Raw genomic sequence first — 20,874 nt, forward strand, 5'->3', positions numbered from 1 at the left:
TGTTGTGTTGCCCAGGAAATCCATATAAGTACTTTTTGATTTCTCTTTTTGTAGTTACTCCTCCTAGTCCCTCTTTTTAGTCCCTCTTCACTTGCTTATTATATAAACATTTGCTATTTCTAGAAAAAGACAGCAAATACAAAATAAGTGATTGATTTGATCCTTCATGGGTAATCTTTTATTTTTCCGGCTGTACGTATAAGATATGTATATATAAGCTTTTTTATTTGCTGTCTTCTTACGCTCCCTTTAAGGTTTTCGTAGCTTCACATTTCTACTTCCAGATATTTGTATCTCGAGATTTGTTTGATTATTTTGTTATTATTTATATTTTACATAATTTGGGTTATCTTGCTTTCACTAAAAATTTCGTCTTAAATATTTCAGTTGCAGATAATATTATCATATTGCCTGTAACAGCTGCTGTTTATTTCTATTTTTGAACTATTCGTGGTAGATTATTTTCCCTATAGGAGAAAAAGCAGATTGATTGTTGAATAAAAAAAAATGAAATTATATGACAAATCAAATATTATCAAATCACTAAAAACTATCATTCTTTGTTTTAGCAGATGATAATAAGTATGCAAAAAACTATTATTTTAACATCTTCACAATATCAATTGCTTCGACCAATAATTTGGATTTGTAAATATTTTTGTATATTACCTTTCGCAATAAAAAAAACTGGTAACGTCTGGTGGATTTATTCGTCATGGTGGAGCGTCATTACTGGGGTGATTGGAGTAGTAACAATAGGTATTTATTTAAAATATGTTATAACAATTTATTTTTGTCCCGGAATTAAGACTTTCGTGAAGGTTCTCTCGTCGTATTTATTATGCAGATTACTTTTCTTAGTATCACTGAATCAGTTTTCTTTGTCGAGTTAGTTTCTTAACTAGTATAAAATCAAGCCTTTTATGTACCACTATACCAATGTGTAACCCTTTTTGGATGTTGCTAGAAAGGTCACCAGTGGATATACTGCGCATGGGAGCTAGATGACTATTGAAGGGCGAGTCGTGGGTTCAAAACTAGCTTTTGCTAGTTTTGAAACTTGGTTCAACAGAACAAACTACCAAAGATAAGATAATATAGGATAGATAAAAAGATCGGTAGATAAACAAGACAGATAAATAGGTCTGGTAAATTATCATAGATAAGCAGAAAAAGATATAAAAGGGCACCACTTAACTTTTAAGAAGAAGCTTTTCTGCTTGTGATAAAGAAGCAAATTAAAATGTTAATCTCCGTAACTGTTTTTAACTTATTTATAGGTACATACTTGCAATTTTATGATAACACCAATGTCCAGTGATCTATTTATAGGACGTGTCCAAATTCTAAAATGCAAATATATAAAACAATTTCATGAATATTTTCCTATTAAGAACAATATTACTGATAATTGCGTATAAGAAAAATTTTGAAATTTGAAAAAGAAAAAAAATTGGCTGTTAATGGATTAAGAAAGCGCCGAAACGTTGGACGAGATGAATAGAGCCGTGGGCTTTCTTCAAGCTGGTATGCTGCAGGACCAGCTCGGTGTCTCCCAAAGCGTCGTAAGTCGTTTGTGGCGTCGGTTTAGAGACACTGGGAGTCCAGCTGAGCAACATCCAGGTCGTGGTCGCTTTACAACCGTCGCTCAAGACCGACATTTAATTTTAAATGCTAGAAGGCAGCCCACAATCACAGCACCCGAGCTGGTTAATGAATTACAGCTTGCACATAATGTAACAATTAGCAGCAGTACTGTGAGGAATCGTCTCCATGAAGCCAATCTTCGTAGTCGGCGACCACTGAGATGTCCACCTCTATCTAGAGGCAATCGCGCTGCAAGATTAACCTGGTGTCAAGAGTTTCAGAATTGGACTGATAATGACTGGGCCACAGTTTTGTTTAGTGACGAGTTTAGATATGGATTTCATCCAGATTCTCGTCGGACAAGAGTTTGGAGACGACCCGGAAATAGAGAACGATTACGACATCTTCAAGAAGTGTATGCATACAGAGGTGGTACATTAATGGTATGGGGCGGAATCATGATTGACGGAAGAAATGACCTCATTTTCGCTGGCTTTCTCACAAGTCAGCAATATTTGGACACTATTCTTGAACCTGTTGTGTGCCCGTTTGCTGCTGCTGTTAGAGAAAATTTTTACTTTATGCATAATAACGCTCGACTGCATGTTGCGCATATTGTAACAAACTGTTTGGATAACGAGAGTATTGATGTATTGCCGTGGCCAGCTAAATCACCGGACTTGAATCCCATTGAGCATGTATGGGACATGCTCCAACGAAGAATTACTCTACATAGGAGCAATATCTACAATGAGTTTCAATTAAAAGAGCTTCTGAGAGAACAATGGACACAACTACCTCAAGCAGACATTAACAATGTGATTCGGAGCATGAACAGTAGATGTAGAGCTGTGATAAACCAATGTGGTGGTCATACTTTATTTCGTATATATACATAAGTTTATATTTCGTATTTTTGACATTTTATGGTGGCATGTGAAATATGGGTGATTTGCAATATAGTTTTTTTGCTCCAATTTTCTGTTTTTTTTTTTTGCAATTTATGGTTTTTGACATATTAAGCATTGAACTGCTTGATTGATTGAATAAATATTAAACTACAAATTTTGTATTACTCTTTTTAAGTTGATTACAGATAAACAAAATACGTCTATTTATAAAAATATCCCTAGACTTTTGCGTTGTGTATAAGTACCTATATAAAGTATAAAGAAATCCTTATTCAGGAGGATGAAAGAAACGATTTGTAATTTCTATGAAAGGTTTCGTGTCGGCAATTGTCGAAACAATAATTGTTATTTAATATCTTTCTTTTCTAAATTGTTTATAACCTTTTTTAGCTACATCTATTTTATATGGAATCTACATTAAATATAATATGGATGTAGTTTTCAAATTATCAAAATCGAATAGTTTTGGGACTAAACTTGTTAATGTTGCCAGTATTACTACACTCATGACAACATTTTTTATATGTTATATATCTTCGAATCTAAATTTTAAATATTTACAAGAATATTTTGTGCACCTGACTAAGGTAAGTAAATATATTTCAATTTTGTAACAAAATAAATACAGACGAACCCGCTCAATAATAGCCTTCGTGCCACGAATAGGTGGCTCATTGGTGGGTAGTATAATAGAAATCATATCAACTGGTCCTACGAAGACACACACAAGATCTTATCATTTAGTACAAACTGTTTGTCTTTTAAGTTTCTGATAACTTCTTTGTTTTTCATACGGGACTCGTATTTTTCGAGCAATATTACTTTTTTAGCATCTTCAGCTATATTAAAAATAGAACAAACGGTACACTGTTTTTTTTTGGATTAAAGAACCCAAAATTAAACTGTGCATTGAAAATATCTCCATACTGGCGTGACGTGGCAACGGTGGTGATGTTATTTTGTTCACAATACTCGTTGTGCAATCGGTACATTTTCTGGTGTATTTAGCCCTTCTTCAAGGTACATCTGTGTCGTATTCTTACGCGTATAATGAGAAGGTACTAAAAAAAACTGATTTATGTGATTTTTACGTTGTCTATAAGTTGTGGTAATAGTTTATGTGGTCTGTTAGTGTGTTTCCGACGTTTATCTTCCTTAAATGGGTCACCATCTTTCAGTTTTCTTAATGTTGTAGTGATTAGTTTCTGAAACGTTAAGGGTTTCCAAGAACATAGTTTTGCAAACATATTGCTCTTTATTGCGAATGTAGAAGTAATATTTTCAAGACTAATTTCTTCGAGACTGTTGTTCTGCACTAATAGTTACTTGTTCTTTTGCAACCTGTCTCACATGACGAGCAATAAAATCCCACTTTTAAAAATTCATTAAAATAAAAGGTGTTTATGTTCTCTAGCTATTTTGGTGACACATTTTAGTCTACATGTATTTGCTCATGGTGCACCCATCTGTCTTCCTTTAATTTTAATACCTTTTTGATTTTCATGTTTAAGTCCCAGATTTAGACTAGTTTTAGATTTTTCATCCACCCACTTACTACGTTTATAATTCTTTTCCTACTTACTTTCTTTATATTGCCTTTGTTTCTTCTCTCTCTATTTGTAGTTGCCTCAGTTATATTCTTGTTAGGTTTAATTATTACTCCAGGGATGTTTTGCTCTTCTGTCGGAATGTAATCTGGGTCAGTATCAGAGTCTGCATGAAATGGTTGCTCATCGCTTTCCTTCTCAAATATTTCATTTTTATTCCCATTGGCTTCATTCTCTTCTACGCTTACTGAAATTAAACACAAACGAGGTAAATACATATTATTTTTTCATGCAGAATTTAAAACCACCCGTAGAACATCCAAGATTAATATCAGTCTCGTGGTCACTATGATCCTCATTCGTCTTTTTGTATTTGCTTTCTACTACAGTACTTACAGCAATATACCTTAATAAAATAAGTAGGTTTTTTACTTTGTTGTTATTATTTTAATCCTCCATCACTCGCACCTCAAAAAATTACGGTTTCTTAATATTGTTCTGAAGCTATTTTCTTGTGGCATTTTAAATTAATTACTATTTAAATGGGAATAAGCCGCAATTAGAGGTTAAAATACGTTTATTACTAAATAATAATAATAATAATTTAGTAATAAACGTATTTTAACCTCTAATTGTGGCTTATTCCCATTTAAATAGTAATTAATCAAAAAATTACGTTTTTGGTTTTCCACTTTCTTGTCCATATTTACCTACAATAAACCAAAATAGTGCTTATAGTAAAGGATGTTCAACAATCTATAGGTATTTCACTAAAAATCTTACCTTTTATGATAATATAACTCTTAAGTGATCTCTCTAAAAATCAACACACGCCAACGCTCGCGTAGTTAGAGTCTTTCTAACGCTCCGACGAACGCGATCGCTCGCTTGTTAGATTTGAACTAACAACTAACAACAAACAGCCAGCTGCTATCGGCTATAAGATAATAGGTACTCCCACCATTATTTAACATAGTCTTATAAGAGTCTTCATAGGAGTATTCCTGGTTGCAGAACCCAAAAGAAGCAATATTTCGAAAATAATGGCGAAATACTAAAAAATGTTAGATTTTTTCTAACGGTGCGAGTGATGGAGGGTTAAATAAAGTTGATTATGAATTTAACTTTAAAATAACGATAAGAAATATCCGTTTCAGTGTTTTTATACGCTTTCTCAGCTAATTCCAATATTAACTCACTTCTGGGCCACATTATGGCAGTTATAACAAAACTTAACTTTTGAACATAACCTTAAACTAGCGCTGAATACCGTAGTAACTCATAACTCATGTTACGATACCTAATGCTATCGCCTCGGATAACAACGAAGACAATTGTAACTCAAGATACGATGATTTTCTATAGTTGTTTTTCATAAATCGGAGATACTATAAAACGCGTACACATAATATTGGTTGCATAACTATATTTACTGAAATCGATTCTTTTCTGGGAAAGAGATCATGATGTTTTACTGTTTTGCGTTGGTAACTCAAAAAGTGGAAAATTTGAGTTACTACAGTCTTCATTGGACCAGTCGATATGTACATGCATACGTATAGGTATATGGTTTTAGGTCTTTTTTGTCAATAATATATTAATAATAATAAGATAAGTGTAACAATTAATTATTTTATTTTCACTTGCATATATGATTTGTTTATTTTAGTTTTGAATACGGTTACCATAAACACACTTGTTATATCCTAGAGGATAATAAGCATTCGTTATAGCCTATAATGGATCGAAGTTTTTTATTTTAAACAATTTTGAAAGGAGTAAATGTTATAGATCTAACATTTTTTAATTAACAATCTACAAATATTGAAAGTACAATTTTTTTAATAACTGAATATAAACAAATGACATAAATCGAACAACATATATCCCTCGGGCCAGAGGCCCTCTGGCTGGATTATGTTGCCCTCCGGGCGTAATTATTTTGACAGCACCTTTGGTGCATAAACAACTATTATTAAAAAACCAAATTACATTATCTGTGCCTGCATATACTAAGCAGTATGAAATGTATGCAATATGTAGATATTTTATTATTAAAACGTTTATTGGCAACTTTAAATTTGTTTCTTGTTTTAAATTTGGGAAAGGCACAGATAGAGAGCAGTACGAGTAATAGGAAATATATGTTTCCCGGTTTTGTCCAACCACTCGATTTGTTCTGACTCTCCCTTATATTTTATGTATAAACTAGATGTAATAACTTATTTTATATAAATTGATTCAATTTTAGGTAGATGACTTTATCAAATTTGTACCATCTGCACAGAAATCTAAGACATTCACAAAAATTTTATATTATACAATTTTAACTAAGATGCTTATATATATGACTGATTTGGCAGTGTGGGGAAATATTGCATCTCCACAATCCAGTATAACTTTTTATCTGATACGTCAATTACCTTTGTACGTATTATTTTTCACAATGGAATTTGCCACAATATATTACAATTTTTTAGTAAAGTATATAGATGATAGACTACAGTATTTAAACACTAGTTTGAGGAACTATTATTGTTACAACAAAAGTCCAGGTAAAATATCCACAGTGGATGATATCTCAAAATATGATGCCAAATTTTTTCTTCAAAATGATAGTATGTTTGACAAGAATTCAGGTATGTTAATATTTATATATTCATGGACAATAATATAGAATAAATAAAATTATAGATGAAATAATAAAATAAATAAATTACTAAAATTATCGCTTATTACCGCTTGTAATCGTCTTGAAATGCTCTGAATTCAATCTTGAATCATGCTTGAACGGCAATGTCGTTCGTATAATTTACTATAATCGTTTTCATCGTTCTTGGCGTGTGCGTGTAAAAACACTTGCAATAAGTTGTTTCATCTGTCTTTCCTTGTCTAAGCTCGATTCGTTTACCTCCTCCAGTGGCGGAGCAAAATGTAGCATGTCAAACGAAATAATAGTTATAAAAGAAAATTATAAATTATTTTTCATTAAATTTCTAATAACGGAATATACGTATAAATTGCGAAGAAGTATTTTTCTAGCTTGCAGTACAATAGGACAGGATATAACGAAAAGTACATTTTAAAAGGATTAACTATTTAACCCACTTTAATTAAAAAATGATACAGATTTTTTAAGTTTTAAGCACTGTAGCGAATTCTGAACTGTTACAACGTACTGACCTTGATTAATTAGCTAATCAGTCAGCGTCTTCACTGGAACTGTCTTCATCATTGGAATCTTCCGCCAAATCGATGATAATCCTACTTTCATTTATATCATATGTGACCATTTTTGCCCAGTCGTCCTTAATTAATTTTTTAGTATGGTTAACACTACTCGCCCACACTGCAGGTGTTGCCTCAGCTAATGCATCGCCCCAAACTTTTTTCACTGTTTCATCTCCACGTCCATGTTCTCCAATATGACGATCATAGTATTGTTTAGAAATGCCCCAGACCAACTCAATCGGATTATATTGACAGTGATATGGAGGCAATCTCAAACCTGATGCCCATGTTCTTGGAGTAGCTCGTCTATAACGTGCCTGGTATTTTGTGGTTTAGTCTGGCGACAAAGACTCAATAGCTCTGTCTTGCCCGAATCGTCGTCAAAAATTATTTTTTTCGCTCGTAACCATTCTTGTAAGTCCGATTTTTTCCAACTGGCAGTCGGTAACTTTTCTATTAAAGAGCTATGGTATGAGGCATTATCCATAATAATTAGAGATGGTTATTCCAACATTGGTATCAGCTTTTCGGAGACCCACTTTTTAAAAGACTCTTTATCTATAGAATCATGATAGTCTGCACTTTTCGATTTCGTAGAAAACAGTAATCCAGCATCTTTAACATATCCTTGCCTACTTCGGGCATGTAAAACAACAAATCGTTTACCTGTATTTTCGTGTCCTTTTCTGATGCCTTTCACACAGTCATCTTGCCAAGTACGTTTATATGCCCCTTTTAGGAATATCCATGTTTCATCTAAAAAAAAACGAACTGAAGTGGGCTTGGACTTAAAAAATTTCTCATATAATACCTCAAAAAATACAGTCGTTTGGAGACAATACATGGTTTCTCACATAGCACTCGTCTCACATAGCGTTCTAGTTTGTATGAAAACCCACAATTTTTCATAAGACGCCACAAACTTGTATCAGAACCGTCATAGAGATGCTTGTTTCTTAATTGTGTATTTAGAACTTTAATTGTAACGTGCTCTCCTTTTGCTTTCATGCCATACAGTACATTTCTAATCTCTCCTTTTATAGTATCGCTGACATCATTAGTCTTTTTTTTGTACATTACGTGACTCTCCTGGTGTAGTAAGAGCTGCCCCTGTCTTGTATCCACTCTTTATTCTTATCACTGTGCAAAGACTGATTTTTGAAGCGTCCGCTACTCGTTCATGTACCGATGATAACGAAAGCAAAGGTCCGTTGTTTTCTTTTTCTTTTTTAAAATACTCCAATATATGAACTACACATTGTCGCATTTCTCCTGTTATCGTTTTTCCCGGAATTTTTTTTATTAAATAGAACAATTAGTTATTCACAACAAAAAATAATAAGTGAAACTGTTCGGAACAAATTCCAACAATGACTGACTAAAATCGACTAAAACAACATAAAATATCAATGGTAATTGCTACAATTATAAACCTATTAGCCAGCTCATTCAAGAACAATGCCACAAGTCATTATTGCAATGGGTATCGGAAGAGAGAGAGTTAATTTATAATAAACTGGAATTTTTAAGGTGTCGAGAGTATTATTTTATGTAATGGAATTACACACAGTAGGAGCTCAAACTATTAATTAATTAAAAACTGTTTACTTATAAAAACTATTTCATCAGCTACTTCAAACCTGTACAGATCAGGGTAACATGTTAAAAAAAACAAGTCACTGCCAGCTATCTGTATTCGTAAAGAGGCCGAACTTATCACCGACACCGTATCGGCCAAACGCATCGGTGTTATTTCCACAATACTGGGAGACGTGAGTGGTCTCTTCATTCCCTTCTCATCGCACTTTACCATGACGAACGTGACTCGCACAATTGAATTAGGCATCTGTGTATCAGAGAGAGACGAATATTAAAAATTCCGTAGTAGCTTATTTCAGGCACACGCCAAGAACGATGAAAACGAGTTTACATGGAAGTACCATGGAAGTCTGGTTGTGCCGACTCTAAGTACTTTCGTCTACTGGATCAGGAAAGCTGCGAACTGAGAAGGTGCGAATTCGGACGAAGACCGTTATAAAGAAATCGTGAGAACGTCGATCGTCTATTGCCCCAGTGTTTGTCCGAGCCATGATACAATGAACACATGGTATTCATTGTACCATGGATCCCAACATGCTGGGATTGGATCGGGCATCGTCCGAATACGAACGAAAACGTACGAACGGTACGGGCTCAGTGGACGCGCTCCTCTCCTTCAACCTTTCGTCCGTTTTCGACCGAATTTATTTGGACGAATTAATTTAGCAGCTTTCCAGATCCAGTGCACATGAGCAGAAGATCTAATCAGATAACTAGTCTAACGCGGAGCTGGTAACGCGATGTTATTACTTATTAGAATTGGACAATTGTATCTAGTAGAACAGAGTCCTAAGCAAGTCCAGTCGCGCACAGCGGCGGTAACCTATTATCGTTTTTTCGAAGATAAGCTCAAGCTGAAATTTGTACTGAAAGTTTGTATTGTAGACATATTGTTAAAATGAGTGACTTTTACTTTTATAAGACTACCAAAATTTAAGTTGTTGAATATGATATTGCCTCATCATTTTCATGAGTGTTTTCAAGCTTAATTTACACTAATAAAACCGAAAAAGTATTAGTGGTCTTTTAAGATTTGTAGTTTAGTTAAAGTAAAAGTAACCAGCTAAGCAGTCTACGACGTTGTCATATTACATGTGATGTGTAACAAAAAATGTAAACTTATTTTTTAATTATATATTAGCTAGGTTAAACAATTTCGAAACCATAAAAAATTGTATTTCTATGTTTTAGAACCGTTTGATAGAACCAAAATTAATTACCTTATGGGTTATGAATGTCTATTTGAATGTAGTATAGCTTTAAACAATTATTTTGGAGCAAAACTATTGGTAAGAAATTATTATTTTTACTCATACAATATTTCAAGAAATTATAGGCCACCAATATAAATTCAAATTGGAAACATATTACTTAAAATAAATATAGTACGAAATAGAAATAAAATGTAAATAATCAATACTTGTTACATTATTGTTTTAATACTAAAAGCACCAGAGCGGTCATCTTGACCGCTTTCTATTTTTGACTCTCTCTATTACTTATTAATATTGTAGGAATATTTCTTAGTATAAGTATTTAGCATAGTTTTATTCATTAGTTACGCCACTGCAAGATACCACTTAAACAATATGCTTAATTCGCTATAAACCAAACGCCAATCAGGGGCGAAGGGGACAGAAAATATGTAGACGAGATCACACATTCCTTAGTTAAACGGGATTCGATTTTTGTCGCTCGAACTGAATAGACGTAAATTCTCGTGCACGCCGAAAGACGAAAGACGAAAACAATTAACGACGGGGGTGTTCGATATTTTAATTCGCAGGTCGCAGACAATTATCCGTAATTTTGTGTACATGTAAATAACATCATTACAGTGTATTTTATGTAATAAAGACTTCTCGCATAGATCACGGACTTTTACTCTAACGTTAGTTCCTCTTCAAATAATAAAAGAACTAATAAGACCTACAATATTTATTTTAATGACTCGATAATTTAGGACTTTGTCTTGATCTATTTCTGCTTCTTCTTTTTCTTTTCATGTAGACATGACTCTGTTTATTTTTCAATGTGCTTTCAGTAAGTTGTCGTTCCATCGTTTACACGGTCTTCCTACCGATCGTCTTCCTATTAGGGAACCGTCTCTTGCCGTCTTTACTACTCTATTTGTTGTCATTCGGCTTATATGATCGTTCCATTCTACTCTTCTATTTTTTACCCAGTACTTGATGTTCTCCACCTTTCATCTACGTCGTATATCTTTGCTTCTAGCTCTGTCCCATAATGTATTGCCATCAATTTCTCTAAGTATTTTCATCTCTGCTGTTTCTGACATCATTTTTGTCCTCTCTGTGTCAGGTCGTGTTTCTGCCGCATATGTCATTATTGGTCTGATGACTGTTTTGTAAATTCTGCTTTTCAATTCTTTCCCGATATATTTATTTCTCCATATTGTTTCATTCAGGCAGACTGCAGCTCTGTTTGCTCTATTCACTTGATCTGTCACTTCAGTTTTGAGCTTTTCGTAGCTAGATAAGCATAACATGGCTAGATATTTAAACTCCATCAGTTGTTCTATTATCTGACCTTCCGGTTTAAATTTATATCTTAGTAAATTTGCTGCTGAATCCACGTATTTTATCTTTTTTGGGGAAATTAATATGTTAAATTTTTTGGCAGTTGTATTAAATTGGTGCATTATACATTGTAAATCTCTTCACTTTGAGAAAGTAGTATTGCGTCGTCTGCATAGCAGTTTATTTTAAGTTGTTTTTCTCCCATTTGGTATCCTTTTTTAGTTCTTACTTTTTTTATTATTTCATCCATAATCAGGTTGAACAACAGACGACTCAGAACATCTCCATGTCTTATCCCATTGCCAGCTTCAATATAGTCGGTTAGTTCTTCTTTCACTTTAACTTTTGTTGTGTTGTTTTGGTAGATATTTTCGATCATTTTGATTATTCCTATTTAGGTAGATCTCTTTGAGGATTCAATTTTTTTTTATAGATACTAGGTGTAATTATTTTTTGAATATGTTGATGTCTACCTCGAAATATGCGTTCCTTATGACTGCTTATTTTACTTTTCTGGGAAGTTTTTACTTATTTTCTGTATAAAATGCATGAGAGTGCATACAAATGTATGCAACTTACATAACAGTAATGAAAACATCTATAGATGTTTTCAATAAAAAAAGTAACATTTTACCGACTGGTGTGTTAATTTAGTGAAAATAGTTAATTTTAGGACATCACAATAACTTAACTTTTTTCAGATTTTGTTATTTGGAGTATGTTTTTATTTGTTAAGGCACCCTTACGATTTATATGTTGCGATATTAAACCAACAATATCTTTTAATGTTTTTGCAAGCGCTATGGATAATTGGACACGTATGGAGATTGCTACTTTTAATTGAACCATGTAACTCTGTAGCGCAGGAGGTATGTATTTTTTTGTATAGATTAAAAAAAAATCAATTACATATCAGGTTATGAAAGTAAAACTTTGTTTTTATCTCACTTCCTTGATAACTGATAGCCTGTTCCTTTAAGTTTTTTTCTTATTGAATATCTAGGTTGTCACTGTTTTTTTAGCCCCTCTGTTGGCTTTATCTTAAGCTTGTTAGATTATGTTCTCCTATTTTATTTAAGTCACTACAGACTTATATTGGTTGCTTATAATATCTTGTATGTTACATCTTTGCCTAAGATTGCAATGTCTTGTATTTCTATAGTAATATATTTATTCGTAAAATAGTTTCGAAACACAATTCAGATAACTGCCTTGATCTGGAGCCTTCTAAAAATTGCAAGGCATAGCCAGACGTTGATAAAGATGTTAATAGAGACATGGGGAATCTAAAATTTGCATTCCATGACATGTCTCCTCAACTAAGCAGAAATCGTTAGCGAATTGGTTTCTTGTACTATTTTTAGAAGGCTCCAGATTAAGGCAGTTATCTGAATTGTGTTTCGAAACTATTTTACGAATTTAATATCAGATGTTGCTATTGCATCCGTTTCGAAGCCATTTTATGGTTGCTTCCTAAAGACAGAAAAGATTAATTTTCACGTTGAGAACGCCTATGAATACCTGTTCTGATGAGCTTTATTAAAGCGAAATACGTATGAACAGATACATAGATGATTTGTACGTGAAATGAAATCTTGACTGTCTTTTTAATTTTATTTTTAATATATTTATGTATGATTGTATTGTAATATTTCTCTGCTATCTTCATAGCACAAGTTTCGAGAAGTATTTAAAATTTCATCTTGGTGAATTATTGTGCGATCTAATCATTAGATTTTTAAAAATTACCATAGAACTTTTTTCGTTCAATCAACTTAATATAATCTCACATTAGGTTACTATTTACTAAATCTACTAAATCATCATCATCATCATGGCTTATTCACTCCTGGCGGAGTGTTTGCCGCCCAGTAGGGTTTCCAGTATTTTTGGTGTACACCATAATGCCTTAACTAGGGGTACTCTATGAGTCCTTAAATTAACTGTTGTAGGTAGGTAATTTCAATAAAAATAAGAGAAAAATTTATCCAGAAATCTTGGACATTAGGTTTCGAAAAGTAAACAGTTCGATGTCTTGTTTGGAGATAAGAAAAATCAGAACAACCACTGCCTCTTAATATCCTATGTTTCTAATAAAATAAGAACATTTTGATGTTGTCAACCTTCCACAATGTTGATTCTATAGATCCACGTTCTGGAGAACAGCATAAACCTGAGGTCATAACATTCTATAATATCGTAAAAGAAGAGGTTGATGTTGAAGATCGTCTAAAACCTGAATATTCAGTAACCAAAATAAGCAACCGATGGCTCTTTACAGTATTTTGCTCTCTTCTAAATATTGTGACTATCAATGGTCAGATTATTTTCAAAACTAATACCAAAAATGTGACAAGTCGAGGGATCTATAAAAACCTTTCATTACCTTATTTGACTCGATGAGCTTCAATACCACAATTGCACTATGTCACAAGATTCAGAGAATTTTCAGTCTTATTTTCTATAAAGCAGACTCATATTTCCAGTCTGAGTCTGCTTATTAATAAGTGTTGATCGTGAGAAGTGGATCTCTAATAAAAATTTTAACGTTTCCTTTTTATGGGTTGGTAAACATTAAGATATTTTTTCCACTGAGCTTATTATGTCTAATTTTGGAATTGATAGCTCAGTAACAGCGAAGTATAGACCCTTTGACAGTATTAAATTCTCCGTTGCATTTAAATGTCTATTTGATAGATTGACAACTGTCGCTAAAATGTCATTATTTCTATTTAGGTTATATAAAGTGTGTATACTGTTTTGTTCTAATAGAATATTAAATTTATTTAAATGTATATCTCTTTGTTTAATATATGAATTTTCATATACTATATGTAAACTAAAAATAATTTGATCAAAATCAGAATTTGATATCACATCGAAAAGCAAATCTTCAATACTTACAATATCTTGTTCAACAAAAAATAAATTACATCTATGATATTGTAACCTTTCGCGGATCATGGACAAGCTGGCTCTATGTAGAATTTTGTTCAACCTTCTGCTTAAATATGCTGGACGTAACTTCAAGCCCTTTGGTATTAGGTTGTTGTCTCTACATCTTCGTAAAAAATTGATTGAATTTTGACAATGTGCCAGTTTCTTCTATAGAATTTCCAATCTCCGAAAATTTTGAATAACGCTGGGCCCATAACGGTTTCTTAATATTGTTCTGAAGCTATTTTCTTGTGGCATTTTAAATTAATTACTATTTGAATGGGAATGAGCCACAATTAAAGGTTAAAATACGTTTATTGACGTTTCAATTTCCACTTCGGAAATCGTTCTCAAAATACAAACATTAGTAAATTTACTAATGTTTCCTTTTTAGATTTGATGAAGATGCCATTAGGTCTTATGGATTCTAATGCTGGCAGACATATCTGAAATACTCTGACAGAACCTTCTCTAAGGTTCTCTTGTTGCTCTTCTTATCTCTTTGTTATATAAGATTAGTGTCAGAGTTTTTCTGTATGTTTCCCAGTTACCCAACTCTTTAGCTGTATTGGATAGCCCCCTCACTTATTTTCTTAGTTAGTCTGTTATTTGTCTTAGTTTTGATTGCAGTTATCCTGGTAAGATGTAAAAATTGCTAAACATGGAATTTTAAAGGAAAAACAAACTTTCTTGATTAAATAAGCATGCAAATATGTCATAAAACTGCACTAAATATATATTTATAAATTAAAAGTATTGTAACATATTTTCTTCTAGGTTCAAAAGATGTCACTAATTGTATGCAAGATATTAAGTCATAAAACTGAGATAGAATTTAACGACAAGGTAGTTTAAAATAGTACAAAATATATAAAATTTGCTTATTATTTTTTTTTTGAGGGCGTATTTTATTCACTCTAAATATTAGTACATTGTATAATTAGCCTTTGTTAGTCAATTTGCGTGCAAAATGAACCTAAAATAGGTGGAAGTGTCTTTAAACATAAGCGGATGCATAGGAAAATATCTAAATCATCAAAAGGAAAGTACAAGAACCGAATACACGACGTCGTACCAATTGAATCTAAATGAAGAAGCTGTTTGCAAGATTTCAGGAGCTTAAGGGAAGCTGAAATGGGTTTCGACCACATGCTAGTCAGAGCTACACTAAGAATGATTAGTTAAAGATCAAAACCAAAACACCAACAGTCTCAGTTCCAAATGTTATGAACCTTGGACTGTTGGAAGTTGAATCAATCTTCACCTGTTGGCTGGCTATTCAGCCACAACGTAGACTATTTCAATACGCCTTTCTCTTCTGTCATATTTTGACCTCAAGGCCACTGTCTTTTCTCGTTATTTGGCGTGGTTGTTACCTAAAGTTAAAATTAAATTTAACTAATAATATACTGTTGGAAGTGCATCTTATGATCTTTTTAGTTCTCTGCAAATTAATGTTTTTTACTTAAGTTTTTTAGATATTTTTTATATACATGTACAATTACCACATGGTCTTTTGCTGTGCTAAGTTTGAGTTAATTTGTAAACTGTATTTAGTTTCAATTAATTGTTTATACAACATAATCTAATCATAATATAATTGTCATATACGTCTTACGACAATACATTGTCGTAAGCTCCTTTACATATTTAATATCATTGACTGCTACATATCTTTTTGAGGTAACACACTTATAATACCTTTTCTATGGATGTTTGGTTTTTCATATTGTTCTTTTTAGATGAACTGATGATGCTTTCTGATTAGTAAGCGAAACGTCTTCAATAAATAGATGAAGTAGTCACCTTCTTTGTCTTTTTTCTTCACCTTTTGACCGAAAAACCCACCACTCTTCGAGTGATCTTTAATTTATATATATATATATATACTTTGGCGTTTATTTGATCGATATATTACAGAACGTCATGTAAAGGACACTCAACTTTGATAATTTTATTAAACTTAAAATAAAATTTTTCGTTTTCTATTGCTATCTTGAATACTAAGTTGATTTTATGGGTTTCTCTTATTACATTCACCTATTTTCATTTTTTGCTATGCTTTAAATGCTTATTTTTAAATATACATTAACAGATTTATGTTTTTTAGCTTCAATTATTACTTTCAATGTTGGATCGTTGCCCTATCAAATTTACCTCATGTCATCTCTTTTCAATGGACAGGCATTTATTAACTTCGGTAAGATTCATATAATTTATTTAAATATCAAAGTACAAAAAGCTACAAATTTAAATATCATGTTACCTATACGAAACCGATACGACATCCAATATTAAAATGAGTTTACAAAAGGTAAACGAAATTCCGTAAAAACACAGCTGTCTTAAAAACTAAACATTGTGGATATCTCTATCACACAACCCAAACCGCCCGTCTACAAAGGAGATTTTATATAAGTTGCTAAAATATGAAAGAAAGAATAATGACTTTAAAAGCTATTGTTACTTAAGTACCATACAAAAAAATATAATAATTTTATCATACACAACGTTCAAATATAATAATGATGACAAACAAAATCCAATCGAAAAGGAAATTTTTATACTTATTATCCCTTTCAGGACTGGTGGTTACCGCTGCTAACCACAGATTAGATCATTTCTCTTTAATGTGCCTGCTGGCTTCTAACCAAAACCGTTCAGTGGTATTTCAGTAACGGTTTATACATATCCCGGGTAAAACAGGTATTATATAATATATAACATATAATCGATATAATCGTCATATTTACACGAGTGGTACATTGACAGTGACAGATTCTGTGTCCCGCTTTTTGTATTTATGTATTTTGAGTGGTTTTTCTAATAAAAAGTGTCTAAAATATGTCAGGTGAGTAGTATATTGTTTAGAAAATGTAATAACAACATAAAAAGAATAAAAAGTTTATCCGATGTGACGTTTACCGGCACGTTTTATTGCCGGTTTTGCACTTGGTGTTATTTTTTTTTCTAGAATCAAAGAAACATGGTCCGTAAAGACTTAGAAAATCTGAATCCACTCCACTTTGAGGCGTTATTGGATGAAATACCCATTGATTCTGAATCAGTGACCTCAGATTTGGAGAATGTAATGAACGATGAGCTGGAAGTTTTAGAAAACAGTTTTCCGGACAAAGAAAATATTCCTCAGCAAGACACAGATGAGGAAAGTGATGACGACTTGCCTCTGACTAAAAGACAAGACTAAGAGACACTTACGTTTCACACGTGAATCAAATCTAGGAGTTTCGGGAAGAAACTGGACCAAATGTACCCGAGACCATTGAAAGTCCTACAGATATGTTCCTACACTTATTTTCTAAGGAACTCATTAAAAACATACAAAAAAATGGTGATATTATTAATTTTGTTTCAACAACCTGTGAGGAAATAAAAATATTCTTGGGGATCAATTTGCTCATGATTTTGAAAGTTTCAGAGACTATTGGTCGTCCAAAGAAGAAATGAGAGATTCCTTTATCAGCAGTGCTATTTCCCGTGACAGATTTTCCTGGCTTCTAAGTAACATTCATCTCAATGATAATTCCGTTGAACCGAAGAAAAATAAGCAAAACTACGATAAACTCTACAAAATTCGACCACTTTTAGATAAGCTGGCAGAAATGTTTATTTCTTCCATAAAACCAAGTGAATATCAATCCGTGGATGAGTCCATGATAAAATCTAAAGTACGTTTTACGCATATAAGTTCAGATATAGGTAACGTAAACTCCCAACATATTTTTACAGGACGAAGCAGCATTCGACAATATATGCCGAATAAGCCTACAAAAAGAGGATATAAAGTCTGGGTAAGGGAGATTCTACTGGTTACATGAACGAGTTTCAAATATACACCGGAAAAAATAAATAATAGTACAGAAAATTTGGGTAAGCGAGTTGTGGAAGATCTGACAAAAGAGTTAGTTGGCAAAAATCATAAAGTTTTCCTTGACAATTATTTTAATTCCGTTGAATTACAAAACTCTTTGTTATATAATCAAATTTATGCCTCCGGGACGATCCGCAAGGACAGAAAAATTTTTCTTGATCTCCAAACTGATAAAAATATGCAAAGAGTTGACTCTGACTGGAGAGTATCAAATGAAGGACTTGCAGCGTTGAAATGGATGGACCGTCGAAGTGTTCTTTTTGACGTGACAACGTCTTAAATTAGGTTGTGGCTCGGAGTCATTCATGAAAAAGTGTAACGCCCGCTCACGTCTGTTACAGTGAGTCACCGAACGAGAGAGAGGCCCGCCGGACCGGCGAATGCCTTGCGTCTCTCTCCCACTCAAACATGATCGGTCCGCTGCGCGCAGCACTAGAGAATTAGGCGCGTTGAATCGGTGCGTGCTTCCGTGCTTGTGTCTCTGTCTTTCTCGAGCGTTATTGGCGTTCAAGACACATTACAGCAGAAACACTTCCTTTCATTTCATATTTCTCCTATCATCGTCCTATCCTCAACAAAATCACTCAAATAGAAATTAGTTAAGTTTAAGTTTACATGTACAATGTTTTAGTAAACAAAATATATTTCTATAGTTAAAATTTGTGCAATTCTTATTTTCATTCAATTCCTTGTTCCTATTGTGCAATTTAATAATATTCATATCAATAAATATTCTACCGAGAAAAAGACGTTGTCACGTAAAATCTTCGCCCGTAAAACCGACTTTACAGGCAACCGATTTTTTTTTGTCAAATTTTGAAAACCCTGCAATCAAAGAAGTTGCTTCTCACAAAAGAAAAGTTGGGTCTATAGAAGAAGTAAGTCCAATAATGGTGAATAATTACAATGACTGTATGGGTTATGTCGATAAGTTTGATATGCTAAAAGGCCTTTACGAAATTGACCGTAAGTCACACAAGTGGTGGCATCGAATATTCTTCTATTTTGTGGACGCTTGCCTTACTAATGCCCATATTTTGTATGTAAAAAGAAGCAAATCCCCAAAATCCATCAGTCTAAAGGAATGTAGGATGAGTGTTGCTATAGGTTTGATTGGTGCAACTTCACCAAGTAAACGTGGTCGAAACTCATTTCCAAAAGAAGTAAATAAGAATTTAAATGATGATTGTTCCTCAAGAACTAGGTTATGATAAAGCTGCACATCTGCCACAGCGCTGCAGCTCTCTACGTTGCGCATTTTGTAGCAACAAAAACGTTGCTCATCGCACCATTTGGAAATGTGTAGTGTGTAACTTTGGGTTATGCCTAAACAAAGAAAGAAACTGCTTTTTGTTATTTCATACAAAATAGGCTTAGATTGTAAGCAACTGTATTTTATTAAATCCACTTTTGTTTTTTTTTCTTTTTGCATTTAGTGCCTAGTGGTTACCAGTGGTAACCATATCCTTTAGCGATATCCTTTATCCTGAAAAGATTAAAATGTGTTTTTGTAAGTTCAAAGAACCCCAATAAATATACAAAAATCATTAAACCTTTGTTTTTCTTACGACAATTAATTCCGTCCTCAAAGAGTTATATGCAATTCAAAGGTATTTATAAACACATGTTGATAACAATTAGAAACAAAGACATAATTATACTATAATGTCTATAATATTAAAACGAAAGTAAAATGTTCAAAATAAAATTCAATTAAAAGGTTCAAATCGCTACACAATATGAAACAATTTAACACCAAGTAAACGTACTTGATCTATAAGAGCAACAAGATATGGTGTATTGTACTTTACCCCAATGTAATGATAGCACTAATCGCTATCGAAAAGGACGTCTTCAACGACATACAGGAAGCACAAACGTATTGATGATGGGGCAGCCTCCACCCTTACTAGATGGAACGACTGTCCCTAACAGACTGGTGGTGACTAAGTGACTGATGGTGACCGAGTCAGATCTGCATTTTTAACAAAAGTCATTTATTTTTCTTTCGTTTTTTCTTAACATACAATGTATGAAAGAATAGTCTTTTGTCTGCAACAAAGATTTTAACAACCGTTCATTGTTCTATAGCGTCTGTATTTTTGTACGCGGAATCTTGGCTAAATATACAGGGATAATCAAAACTAATACAAAATCTCTTAATAATTTAACAAGGTTTATATAAAGTTGCGAAGCTGCAACACTAACTACTACTCATGAAATTCTACAAGAAACTTACGAAGACAGAACTATACAATCCCACCAGCAAGAACAGTAACAGAGTTTATTTTAGTATTCGCAAAACCTTATCAACTAGAACTTCCTAAAAAAAGATTCACAAAAATGAAGTAAAAATATGCTCATACTTTTGTTCACGCTTTAAAAATATTCTTACACTAATACAAAAATTACAGTTCTTATGTCTAGCATTTTTACTACTTATTTTTTTTTTTTTTAGATAGCAGGAGGAGTTACAACGTACTTAGTAATCCTTTTACAATTTGGTGAATAAACTAGCAGTTTTGGCTGCAACTTTCCTAATAGAGCTGTTGAATTTTTACTATAAACACATCTATCGATTAAATGTAAATACAGTATAAGTATATTATAATAAAATCTATAAAAGATAT

General features: G+C 32.9%; 1 protein-coding gene across 1 annotated transcript; it reads left to right on the forward strand.

Moving 5' to 3' along the window:
• The first annotated feature begins 575 nt into the window (after positions 1-575).
• Positions 576-20,833, forward strand: LOC140446172 (uncharacterized). The gene is made up of 8 exons (XM_072538705.1): positions 576-759; positions 2,889-3,085; positions 6,297-6,684; positions 10,067-10,164; positions 12,117-12,284; positions 15,130-15,198; positions 16,463-16,552; positions 20,703-20,833. The coding sequence occupies exons 1-8, from the start codon at positions 585-587 to the stop codon at positions 20,754-20,756; spliced, it is 1,239 nt and encodes a 412-aa protein (XP_072394806.1). The 5' UTR covers positions 576-584; the 3' UTR covers positions 20,757-20,833.
• Positions 20,834-20,874: the final 41 nt, after the last annotated feature.

This window comes from Diabrotica undecimpunctata, chromosome 7 (assembly GCF_040954645.1).
Source record: "Diabrotica undecimpunctata isolate CICGRU chromosome 7, icDiaUnde3, whole genome shotgun sequence".
Lineage (NCBI taxonomy): Eukaryota > Metazoa > Arthropoda > Insecta > Coleoptera > Chrysomelidae > Diabrotica > Diabrotica undecimpunctata.

Bases quoted from the DNA above. Each gene is read 5' to 3' on its own strand.
- LOC140446172 (XM_072538705.1), top strand. From the start codon at position 585: ATGCAAAAAACTATTATTTTAACATCTTCACAATATCAATTGCTTCGA. The intron at 3,086-6,296 runs GTAAGTAAATAT...ATTCAATTTTAG, and splicing joins ATTTTGTGCACCTGACTAAG to GTAGATGACTTTATCAAATT. The intron at 10,165-12,116 runs GTAAGAAATTAT...AACTTTTTTCAG, and splicing joins ATTTTGGAGCAAAACTATTG to ATTTTGTTATTTGGAGTATG.